The sequence below is a fragment of the Macaca nemestrina genome, chromosome 8 (genome assembly GCF_043159975.1).
Source record: "Macaca nemestrina isolate mMacNem1 chromosome 8, mMacNem.hap1, whole genome shotgun sequence".
In the NCBI taxonomy this organism is placed as follows: Eukaryota; Metazoa; Chordata; class Mammalia; order Primates; family Cercopithecidae; genus Macaca; species Macaca nemestrina.
In genome coordinates, this window is record NC_092132.1 from 14,380,545 (window position 1) to 14,393,885 (window position 13,341).

The window sequence follows — 13,341 nt, forward strand, 5'->3', positions numbered from 1 at the left end:
GTCAAAACAGGACTCCAAACTCACCATGGTTTGATATTGTTTTGATTTATATTCTTCTGCTTTTTTGTTGTCTTCTTCTTTAACACCTCTGAACCTTGGGTTTCTAGAACAATGGTTCTCAAATTTCAACACTGGAATCACCCTAGGGCTTATTAAACCATAGCTTGCTGGACCCCACCCACAGAGTTTCTGGTTCAGTATGTCTGGCACGGAACTCAGGATGATGCTTTCTACCAGTTCCCAGTAGAAACTGCTGGCCTTAGTACCACACCATGAAGATCACCATTTGTGAGCTTTGTGTTAAATGAGACAATGCATATAAAGTCCTTTGTCCTGTACTCAGTAAATATGAATTGTGGTTGTGGTGGTAGTGTTACCATATAATACAGTTCCAGGGTGGTAGAGAGACACTGAAAGTAAAAGCACTTATCTCAATCCAGCACTGCCACTAATATCTAATATGATTTGGGGCCAAATATGTACTTGTTACTTCTGGGTCAGTTTCAGCAACTACAAAATGAGACAAAGAAATGTCTAATACCGGTTGTTTGAAGAACGGAAATGATATGAGATAATCCATGGGGCACACAGTAATACCTTTGGCTACTAGATAACGTCTATGCAAAGCAAGAGTTACACAATTGTTAGGTCTTAATTTAGTATCATGACTACTTTTATTATATCCTAGCATTAAAATTTATCAGAAAATGCCAAGTTTACTTGAAACTCAATATATGAGAATATTGCCTGAAAACTGACACATTTCCTTAGAAAGAAATGCAAGCTACAGAATCTCATCTGCAAATGCCTTACCCCAAAGCTCAAGTTAGTAGCAAAGATGAAAAGAAACATATAAAACCCAGTTTCTACCAAAATATTTAGGTGTATATTGATTAGCACTTCAGCAGAAGAATCAGTGAAGGCAAGGATCTCTTTCACTAGTGAAAACATAATATTGAGTTAATATATGGAAGTATTTGTCCCCCTGCGTACTGACAGCAGAATAATAAAAATGTAGAATCCAGAGAAAATGCTAAATGGGGTTGAAATCAAACTTAATTATCTGAAAAGAAAATCAACCATGGTGCTTTAGAAAACCCTCCTACCAGGTTCATTTTGCCTAGGAGAAAAGATAAGCTTCCAGTCTTAACTCTGAGATTCATCTGAGAAAGCAGGCGAGGACTTCCATTTCATGGAAGGTCAAACCATCTGTTATTCTCCCAGGTCAATATTATTGAGTTCATATGTATTAACAAAATGCATCTTGGGAATATTTTGTATTTATTCAGCACATTTCTCAAGAGAGCGAAAACATCTTTCACACACTTATTTTTAACATCTTGCACTTGAAATCAATCAAGATATTTATGTGAAAGATGTGGAGAACATGCTTAAATTATCAGAAATGATTTGTTTGTACTTTCTGTTTTTTCATATGTTCTTTGCAATGAACTATTCTCTCTGTAAGGAAGGATTTAGCAGAATGGGTTAGAAGGATGAGAGGGAGTAACAGAGCTAATGCTAAAAGTAAACTGCATTTTATTTAATTAATGAATTTATTTATTTTTTCTAAGACAGGGTCTCACTTTGTTGTCCAGGCTGGAGTGCAGTGCCATGATCTTGGCTCACTACAGCTTCAACTTTCTGGGGTCAAGTGATCCTCCCACCTCTGCCTCTCAAGTAGCTGGGAGTACAGGCATGCACCACCACGCCCAGCTAACTTTTGTATTTTTTTGTAGAGATGGTGTTTGTCATGTTGCCCAGGCTGGTCTCAAACCCCTGAGCTCCAGCAATTCACCTGTCTCGGCTTCCTCAGCATGAGCCACTACAATGAATTTTTAAAAGCCACTCTAAAATTTTTTTAAAAAACTTCTCTGTTTACTTGGATGTATTGTTCTTAGCATTACAAAAGCCAATCAAAATATTAAGCATTCTTTCATTCAAATGAATACTAAAGTAAACTTAGGAAAATGACTTTTGAGCTGAATTGGACAGTAGGAAATTGTTAGTAAGCACTAAATAGCACATTGAATCTGGAGAATTGCCAATTACTTGAATAGCTGGAGAGAGCGTAGGAGAGCTATATTAGAGGAGTGTCAGAAAATGAGCTTTGAAGTGATAGAGCCAGAGAATGAAAGCTTGGAGTTCTTATTCAGAAGGCCTGACAATAGTCTTCTGTAAGCCTCGAGGAGGCATGGAATACACAACAGTAATATGATGACAATGGCATTTCTTAGAATACTCTTAATAACTTACATATTTGCTTTTATAGTGTATATATTGTACCATGCACTGTTTTGACTGCCTTACACAAATCAAATTGTGTAATAATCACAATGATGGTCAGAGATAGGTGCTATTATGTTTCCCATATTACGGGTAAGAAAATGGACTGATAGAAAGGCTAAGTAATTTGCCTAAGATCTCTCAGCTGGCAAGTGGCAGAGCTGGGTTTGAATCCAGGAGATCTAGCAACAAAGTCCATGTTTGTAACCACCTTGCCCTGCTGGTCTACCCAGACCACATTATAACCCAATAAGTAGTCTGATTGAGTTAGACAGTTATGAGGACAGAAAAAGTCTTCCCCAGAAGAATTTACCATGTGAAATTTCCATGAATCAAGTTCAATCCTCAAGGCCCTGATGTCATATGTTATTTTGCTAAAAAGGAAGCCTGAGTCATGAGCTACGGTGGCTGACAATTGTGCAGCCATGAGTCACTTCACTTGTGAGTGAGCCCAGTCAGCTGCCAGCCTGCACATGTCCACAGCTTTGTTCTTTGCTCCTTATAGTATACATGTTATAGGGGAAATTGCACCCAAAGTGGTTTTCCCAAAGGACCCTTAGTGGAGCCCTATGGACTTATCAGAATCACCCTTGAGAAGAATATAGACAAGTTGGAGAAACAAGATACAAATACACGAAGACTGAAATGCTAGGACAGGTTCCAAGACGATGAAAGAACTGTTTTTGCTTGGTGATTTGGATAATAATTGCCACTGGGTTTCAGAAACATTTGCAGCACTTGTTTTTCCGATATAATCAACACCACTGAAAAACAAAAATCACTGTTTTGTAAAGTTTGCTGGGATCAGGCTGACAATCATAAGAAGAGCCAAAAGATGTGCTTAGGTGTCACTCAGAAGGGCTGTATTTTATCAGAGGCAACAGTGTCTCTTGGGGCGATGTCCGTGATACTGTGCTCATGAATTTATGCTTCTATTTTATTTTATTCTTTCTACTTTTTAGGAAGACAAATATTGTCCTTGAGGACATGTCCTAATAATACAGGACAAAAAATATATAGCCTTTGCAGGCAACATCAGGAGTGTGTAATGACCTATGCCTTCTACACACAGGAGGATTCACATTTCCAAAGCCACGCTGGACTGCCTCAACGGTGACTATAACGTGGAAGAGGGTCACGGTAAAGAGAGGAATGAATTCCTGAGGAAGCATAATATCGAGACTTATTTAATTAAGCAGCCTGAGGACAGCCTGCTGTCCTTGCCTGAAGATATCGTCAAGGAGTCAGTGAGCTCCTCAGACCGGAGAAACAGTGGGGCCACGTTCACTGAAGGATCCTGGAGCCCTGAGCTACCCTTTGATAATATCGTGGGGAAACAGAATGTAAGTCCTCTCTTCCTCCTTCTGCTTGGCCATGAATGCATGCTCGTGTGCATCTCCAATCCAGACGCCTCAGAGAAAACTGATTCATCTTTAACCTTTTCTCCAATGAGCACCATAATTGCAAATGATCAAACTATCTCTGTGTCTCCTCAGGACAGAATTAACCTCCTGTGCAATTTCAGGAAATGCCAGAAATGCCAGAGGTTCCTAACACCTTCTCTCTCTCTCTCTTTTTTTTTTTTTTGTAACCTAGCTAAAAATAAATATTATGTGAAGCTGAATTGTAATTTTACCAAAAAACCACTCATGTTGGGAAAAATAAACCCTCTGTTGTTAAACTAAAGGGGAGGGTCAAGTACATGATAATGTCCCTTTTTCGGTAGCTGACCATCATCAGTTCTGCATCGCCCTCTGAGATTCAAAATCAGGAGGGCACTGCTGATTTGGAAACAGGAAAGTAGCACCAAGTGATGGTCGGAGTCAGGGAGTTCAGTAGGAGCATGCAATTTCAAAGCTGCCCACATGATTCTATTTTTATATAACACGGACTTGCATCTTCTATGAAGGACAGAGCTACAAAGTCAGTACATAAGGAGTAGATCACCAATAACCAAAATTATTTTTAAATAATTTATTCAAATATTGAAATCACATTAAACCCAATGAGATGCTCAGACTCCAAGAGGCACTTAGAGAACTGAGGCTGAGCCAGGTCAAGAACCAAGGTGGACACAGAGATTCTGTTCTCCCAGAATGCTTGCTCAGAGCCGTGGCAAAATTACCTGCTCTAATATGGATTTTCCCTTTTACCTCTTAGACACAGCACATTTAGTTGAATTCATGTAAGTTCAATGGTGTGACTGTACTATACATTTTTAGAGAAAGAAATAAAGATAGCCAATATATAACACTTATCTAACAGTTATCTGACAGTTTCTGACAAGATCCTCAACCAAGCAGAAGCTGAGAGTACCATGAAGTACCCAGCCAATAGTGTCTGGAGTTTTATGAAGACATATAAGGGTTAATTTTTAAATTCCATAGACCTGAACATTTCTCATTAACTTGTAGGTAAGAAAAATCTGTCTGCCTAAAAATTTTTTAAATAGAAAAGGTTAAAATGCTGACAGTCTCCCCTCTTTCTTCTGCATTTGAAAGTTTGATGGGGCACTCTGAGACTAGGCTATCTTTGGTTTCTTTCTGGATCTGTGAGGGAGGAACTATGAGGTGGGCCATATTCCACTGGGAAAAGCTGCAGGTTGAATCCAGGCTGCATGCCTTGCAAGAGTTGACTCTTAGGTCTTTGACAGCTTTTTTATGAGTGTTTAATTTTACCCCAAAATTATTTATGCCCACACAAGTCATAACTGATTGCAATGCCTAGTTTCTTTCCATCTCTGAGTTGGTATGCATGGTACAGTTTGCTGTTTTATAAACTAATGGTGTTATATACTTCCTGGAGTGGGTGCATGACCAGCTGACAGTGTCTTCTCTGCTGCTTTTGCGTGTTGTTAGCTTGGGTCTGAATGCTGATTATTCAAAGAGAAAGAAATGCATGCCTCATCCTGAAGACCTCAGCCTAAAGTTGTCTCTCTCAGTTTTAGTTTTTGTTTTGTCTTTTTTTTTTTTTATTTTTGAAGAATCTCTCTCCAGTTAAACTGATTGTAGGAATTAAGATAATTCGTTAATGTTCTAATCTGTATTGTACATGAACTTGCTACTAATAACTGAGAGCCAAGAAGAGGGAGGTGGAGGTTCTTGGTTTTATTCTATAGTTGATTGATCTGGTTAAATTGTATAGGAGTACTTGAAATATTTATTTGCTGATTTCCTAAAGATATTTCCTGATGCCACCAAATACCTATTCTACGAGATGTCATTATTAGCTAGAGATTGTTATTCTTGTTTAATCATACCATGTATTTTTTATGATACCCAAGTTTTGCCTGGATGTAGCCCATCTGTGCCATCTTCAGCACGAATAATCTGAATTCATTTTGATGCCTTCAGACTGAAGAGCCAGTGAATGTGTGCTGATATTCATGAATAACCACGTGCCACCAATAATATTTTGGAAATTACTGAGCCTATTAAAACAGTCACAAGTATTCAGTGTTTGTACTTATGCCTAACTCTAGAAGTCAGTGAGCCATATGTGCAATTCAGAGACATAATTTGTCCCTGGAAGAGATCAAGACTGGTCTGGCTGAGCCTATGCTGTGCCAAAACACCCAGTCAATTCCACCGAAGCCCCGACCATCTGAGTGTTTGCATAACACAGATAAAGCATACTAATGCTTCACTGGGGGTATTCCAGCTAAATTGGCCAGATGTTTTGGCTTCTATTCATTCATAATGTGTGCTTAGAAATATGTTTAATGGCATCAAATTGCTGTGTCATATTCTGTGCTATGTAGACAGCAGATGTTCAGATAGTTACATCCTCATGTATTCATTCATTCAATAAGGATTAATTGAGCATCTATTACAAGCCAACTACTGCTAGTTAAAAAAAAAAAGAGGAGGGCTGGGGAAAAAAATCACTTTAGAGACAAAGTCATCCAGTAGTTGATATTCTTAATGAAGATAGAAATTATATCCGTTTCACTTACCACAATTTAGCCCACAATTAGAACAATACCTGGTAAATCACAGGGCTTGATTAAAGTTTGTTGAATGAGTGAATTAAATGATAGATATGGGTAGTGAGGGAGAGGAACCAGTCAAGTTTGAATTCTAGATTTTTTGCTTGGGTGACTGCATGGATGATAGAACTTCCAACTAAAATAAGCAGTACTAGAATAGGAGATTGTGTGAGGAAGACTAGGAATTCTCTTTGGGACATGTTGAGCTTAAGGTGTCTGGGAAAATTCCAGGGAGAGTGATCGTGCATTTCTGAAACTCAGGCATAAAAGAACTGTGCAAGAGATGTGAATTTGGTATTCATAGTCACGAGAATTTTGGAGTTAGTAGAAGACATGGCAGTGAAAGAGATCGCTGTTAAGAATTGGTAAAATTAAGGAAGAAGAAGACACAAGCAGACCTTGAGGAACACAAGTTGGAAGGTGAAAGAGAGTCAGTATTCCTTGGCAGAGACAGAGAAGAAGCAGTCAAAGTGGTCAGAAGAGAACTAGGGAATGTGGTGTCATGGAAGCCTAGAGAGTATGGCATTTTGAGAAGGAAGGGGCCATCAGCAAAGTCCAATGGAGACAAGAGGCCCAGGAAAATGAAGACTGAAAGCTGCCTATTGGAACTGGATTGAAGGACATCATTGGCAAGAGGCAGATCTGGTGAGATGGTAGAGTCAGAAGCCAAGTCATCATAATTGGTAAGCAGTGGCTCTGGGTTTCCAAGAACTCCAATTCCACCCCTGTTCCCTTCCCTCTAGCCATTCCAGTAGTTTGCAGATAGCTTGGGGAAGCAATGAAAATCACCAATCATTATCTCTGGCCCCTTATGTAAGTCTTCCAGTTTCTGTCTGCCTGACAGAAACTGGTTTTGATGCTGTGTCTTCTCTGCCCCTGTATCTGTATACGTTTGGGTTAAAATTGTTGGTTTGACCGCGTTCTGGTATCCAAGTTTTGCTCTTGGACATCCTGAGCACCCATGCCCTTTTACATCCCTGCCCCCTGACAGGTGCAGATGCTTTGCCTCTTAATTTGATGCCTTGGTTTCCTGAACCCTGACTCAGATCCCAGTGAGACTCCCTATGCCTTGAGTTTCCAGGTGAAATGAAAGTAAGAAAACTAGAAGGCAAGAAGTTTATGATCACAGGTGGACTATTGGAACTTAAGATTTTAAAAGTAGAAGGAGATGGTTGAAGTAGATCAAGAGTGAAAAATTTCACATCTAGGGGAGAATATCCAGGAAGTTCAAGGCTAGATTATTAAATGAGTTATCAACATGGACATTAAATCTCTCAGTGTAAAGATAACATTGGAAATGAAAGGAAGACAAGAACAGGATCCTTATCATAAAGGTTATAGTTTCCTTTATGTTTATATTTATATTGCTCTGAGTAAAATCTATATCTGGGCTTGAGCTATTGTTCCTTCTGTTATTTAACAGATACTCAAGTGTACTACATACTGAGGATCCAATAATGAATCCCTGTCCTCCAGGAGCTTATATTTCTCCTTTCTTTTTTTTTTTTTTTTTTTTTTTTGAGACGGAATTTCACTCTGTCGCCCAGGCTGGAGTGCAATGGCACAGTCTCAGCTCACTGCAACCTCCGCCTCCCGGGTTCAAGCGATTCTCCCGACTCAGCCTCTTAAGTAGCTGAGATTACAGGCGCGTGCCAGCACTCCTGGCTAATTCTGGTATTTTTAGTAGAGATGGGATTTCACCATGTTGGCCAGGCTGGTCACAAACTCCTGACCTCAAATGATCCACTCGCCTTGGACTCCCAAAGTTCTGGGATTACAGGTTTGAGCCACTGCACTGGGCCCGGGAGTTAACATTTCAAAGGAGTGAGGAATGCAGACAATTAATCAAAACATGTAAGTGTAATGAAGGAAATAGAGAGCTATGAGCAGGGAATATATAGAATATAGAAGGGATTGTTAAACCTCTCTAAAGATTTAATACAAGTGCTAAAAGGACCCTCATGCAAATAAGCAGGAAAAGAGCATTCTAAACAGAGGAAAAGCAGTACAGACACCCTGAGGTAGAAAAGAGTTTAGTGTGTTAGAACAGCAAAAAGGCCCAAGTATCTACAGCATAATGAGCAGGGAAAAGGGGTAACAGATGGAGCTAAGGGGGCTGGGACCTCCATCCGGCAAGCCTTGTTGATGGATTTTATTCCAGGAGAAGTGAAAGAAAGGTTATAAGCGGGGCAGTGATGTGATCTCAATTAGATTTTTAAGGGATCACTTTGGCTGCCTGTGAAGAATGGACTGTCAGGGCAAGAGCAGACTTAGAAGAAAAAAAAAATCCATCTTAGACTTCAGATTTTCAAGAAGATACCAAAGGTTCTTATGTAGCTATAAAATGTGTTGTGTGAAGGATAGTAATCATTTTAACTGGATTTTTATGACAAGTGATATGCCAAGAGAACGGAGGCTACTCTTTTAGAAGCGAGGACCCTTTGCAGAGCCTAGAATTTGTTTCCATATGTTGTAGAATCATCTTCATCCCATCCATCCCTTTCACATTTATTACGGCCCGAGAATCCAGCCATGTTTCTGTTACTCCGCTAGGTCTTTTAAAAGAGTCACATGGAGAAAAGTACACAACTGGTACCTGCATTGTATATTTTAGTCATTTCTACACAATAGACTGATTTGAGGCATTTTTGTTATCTTGAAATTAATGTGTTTCCAGTGAGGATTATAAACACAGATGGAATTTCTATCTCCATGTAACAAATGGAAAGCAAACACACTTCATTGCCTGGAATATAGATAAACATCCACAAGGTCACCAACACTGACAGGAGTACAGAGCTTTGGGACAGGTAGCATGTCGGGAGTGGTGTGCACATGTTTTTCCACTTAATTCTCACACCAGCCTGACAGGGTAAGTGTGATGTGCCTACTTCACAAATGGGAAAACTGGGATTCAGAGAGAATTGATTAATTCCCTGAAGGACACGTTGCAGGTAAATAACAGAGATGGAATTAGAGCCCCATATATCTGACTCCAAAAGCCCCATGCTTTCCATCAGTTCACACTGCTTCCCTCTTTGTGGCCTGAAGATATATGCTGGGTGCCACCTTCTACCTTGTTTTCAGGTCATCTGTCAGTCTTAGAAGGTGAGTGAGTATTTGTGTGTGTTGTGCGTGTAGTGTGTGTGAATATGTGTGTGGTGTGGTGTGTGTTATGTGTTTATGTACACGGTGTGTATATGTGTAGTGTGCATGTATAGATGTGTGGTATGTGGTGTACGTGTGTGGTGTTTACATGTGTATGTTTTATGTACATTGCTGTGTATGTGTATGTGGTGTGATATATGTATATATTTGTGGTATGGGGTATGTGTGTGATATGTGTGTATATGTGTATATATGTGTGGTATGTATGCACATATATGTATGTGATGTATGTGTGTGATGTATGTGTGTATGTGTGTATGATGTGGGGTGTGTGGATGTGAGTGGTGTGTATGTGTGTGTGTGATGTGTATAGGTGTGGAGTGTGTATATACATGTGTAAAGTTCTCTACTCCTATCAGTGTTGGTGACCTTGTGGATGTTTATCTATATTCCAGGCAATGAAAAGTATTTGCTTTCCACGTGTGGCTGTGTGTGTTGTGTGCAAGTATATGTCTATGTGTGGTAGGCATGTAGTGTGTGGTGTATGTGTGTGTGTGTGTGTGTATGTACATGTGGCGTGTGTATATGTATATGTATGTGATATACATGCATGGTGTGTATGTGTGTGATGTGTGTATTTGTGTGATGTGGTGTGTGTGTGATGTGTATGTATGTGTGGTGTGGTGTGTGTGTAGTGTGTATATATGCGTGTGTGGTGTGTATGTATATGTGTATGTATGTGTGGTGTGTGTAGTATGTATATGTGTGTGTGTGGTGTGTATGTATATGTGTATGTATGTGTGGGGTGGTGTGTGTGTAGTGCATATATATGTGTGTGTGGTATGTATGTCTATGTGTATGTATGTGTGGTGTGTGTGGTGTGTGTATATGTGTATGTATGTGTGGGGTGTGTATGTGTATGTACATGTATTCACCCTCTCATATATATGGGTCTCATATATTTGAGTTACTCACCAGAGCTATTTAGAAATTTTATATGAAAACATCAAGAAATGACCAGATTCTGCTCCAGCTAAATTTTGGAAATCCTACCCAACCAAGAAGGATCTAATTGCCTGAGTGTCCTGGCATGATGATTGTTTGCCTGGAAAAAGGCAACACTAGGCAGCCTCTCACATGTGCCTAGTAGTAAAGCAAACAAACAACCATTCAACTTAGTCCCACTTGAGTTGGCAGGTGTTGAGACCAGAAGAAAAGGGAATGTGAAGAGAGTGGAGGCTGGCTGGGTTGGCGAGCATGGTCAAAGAATATATTTAGGTTACGATATCTTCACCAATTCCAGCTGGGACTTTTCTTAGATCCTGTTCTCTGTATTTATTAGAAGAAAAGGAAGAATTCTCATCTGATCACCGTCCTGATTAAGACCTCCTTGTGGATCCAATGCTGAGCCTCAGGCTCCTCAGAGTGAACTGGTTAATTCTGTAGGCTGTGAGTCTTGTGATCTTTGAGTAAATCTCTGCAGGATTCAAAATCTGCACATATGATAGTGGAAGGGCCTGAATAGAAACTGAGCAGAACTGAGTTGGAGCCAGATTTGTCTACTTGCTACTAAGAGACCTTGGACAACCACTTCTCCCCTCCAAGGCTCGGTGTCCTCATTTGTACAATAGCAAAACTGGACTGGATGGTCCATCAATTCCTTTCAGCTCTGACATTGCCCTATTCAATTTCCTTACCTCAGATACAGGCTGCGAGACTGTGGCCATACTGGTGAGCCACATACACTTCAGAATTCTACCATCCATAAATAATTTACCAGGAAGCTATGGGGACATCCACTGTTTACAGTTATCTTACTGTAGAATAACAGCTATGCTTATCCTGGTGAACTGTCTTAAAACATGAATACCAAATTCAGCAACAGGAGTTAAAGAAAAAAAAATTAAAAAGTATTTGAGGTAAAATCTTACCTAACCAGGGAATGAAATTTACCCTTTTCTCTAAGCATTTCGGATACCTGAGTTATGATTTTATGTAGATAAACACCCAAACATCGTTACAGACATCATCACACTTTGCCTGCTTTCAAGCTCCTGTTTTCACTATGGTCATTATGTTCTCTTATTGAGTGATACTGTTCCCTGGGATTTGATTTCTTTCCTTCTTGTTTCTGCCCCTAAATGGTGGATTCAAACTAAGTGGCAGGCCCCTTTTTTGTGAATATGAAGACATGCAAAAAAAATGCACTCTTTAAATTCAAACTCATTTTACTTTTATCATTCAGCTTGAGAAAGGCAATCCTATCAAAATGCTTATTTGTTCATTCATTCATTCAGACATACATTTATCAACAGCTTACTGAGAAACCCCAGTCAAGTTCCAGGCTCTGGGGATAGAGAAATGAAGGTGGGGCAAGCACTCTAGAGCTTAGTTTGGTGGTGCTACTAAGAGGTCAGCAGGCTCACTGTGAACATTGTTACAATTATTGCGGAACAGAGTAGTAGATGAGGGAAAATCGATCTGAGTTAATCAGGAAATACCTTAAGCTGAGTTCTACAGGCAAGCAGGAACTAAGCCAAGAATGAGGGAACAAGACCTTAGAACAAGGCTGGGCGCGGTGGCTCACGCCTGTAATCCCAGCACTTTGGGAGGCCAAGACGGGTGGATCACTAGGTCAGGAGATTGAGACCATCCTGGCTAACACGGTGAAAACCCATCTCTACTAAAAATACGAAAAAACTAGCCGGGTGAGGTGGCAGGTGCCTGTAGTCCCAGCTACTTGGGAGGCTGAGGCAAGAGAATGGCGTGAACCCGGGAGGCGGAGCTTGCAGTGAGCTGAGATCTGGCCACTGCACTACAGCCTGGGCGACAGAGCGAGACTCTGTCTCAAAAAAAAAAAAACCTTAGAACGAGAGAAAAAGCAAGTCCACCATCTCAGCCTGGGTTTCTTTGCTCAAGACCAAAGCACTGACTTTTCTTTCCCTACAGGGAATTCTGACCTGAAATTCCTGAAATTCCTCCCCCTAAAAACATCTGAAATACTGAATCTTGATCTTTAGAAAGGTGTGTTTTCAGAGGTAACTGCTTCTGTGATAAGTTACAGGATATCTAATTGTTCATATTCAATACAAATATGCGGAGAATCACAGGCATATTTTTCCCTACAGGTAATTTTTTTAACATCAAATCACATTTTGATGTTTATTAGATAAGACATTTGCAGACTTAGGGTCAAGAACATGGAAAGCTTTGGAAATTTTCCTGAAGTCAAGCTGCATTCTTCCGGTAACATGGCTTTTTCTGACAATAAAACTCCCCAGGCTGTCCTTAGCCCTGACTCTGAGGATAGCTGCTGAGTTCAGCCAGGGAGAATCATTAGTGGGATCTGGTTTTTCATTCTGTTTCAAAAGACAAGTGCATTTGAAGCTTTCCAGAAAACACTGAATGGATTAAGTAGGCAATTTGATCCATTTGCTTTGACTCATTATCCTTCCTTTCTCTGAAGTTCCTGGGGTAGACTAAGGTAGAAGAGATAAAGGTAGAGATAGGATTGAGGCTTATGTAAAACCACAGACCTGAAAAGTATACATTTAGGTTGTCAAGCATACATCATGTAGCCACGGTTACTCCCATGGCTGATAACCCACTAAAACTTTTCTAAACAAGCGAATTGGACTCTTATTTTATGAGATATTCAGATGTTGTATGGGGAGTCATAAAACTGTGGGCTGACAAACAAGAACTAATAAATGTATAGCACTTTAAATATGTGAAGGTGAAAATGTATGATATTTTAAATATGAGAAGATAGGTAGGAAGAGAAAAAGCAAAAATCTGGATTCTTTTCCCCTGACTTAGTTCCTCAATTTGAAAACAAAGAAGTGGGATTTATTTTCTGTCAATCTTGGTGTTCACTTTGCCAAGGACTGGGCTCAGATTCTTCAGTGTAAAATGTCTTCACTGAGCTACACCAGGATTGCTCTCATCTCTTTGCCACC

General features: G+C 39.9%; 1 protein-coding gene across 3 annotated transcripts in view; it reads left to right on the forward strand.

The window, feature by feature from the left end:
• Window positions 1–13,341, forward strand: part of LOC105492815 (adenylate cyclase 8) — a 268,639-nt gene that overhangs the window by 141,942 nt on the left and 113,356 nt on the right. For all 3 annotated transcript variants that reach the window (XM_011760072.2, XM_011760073.3, XM_011760074.3), the window contains exon 7: window positions 3,359–3,629. In XM_011760072.2, coding sequence (XP_011758374.2) covers window positions 3,359–3,629 — 271 coding nt within the window. The remainder of the gene's footprint in view (window positions 1–3,358; window positions 3,630–13,341) is intronic.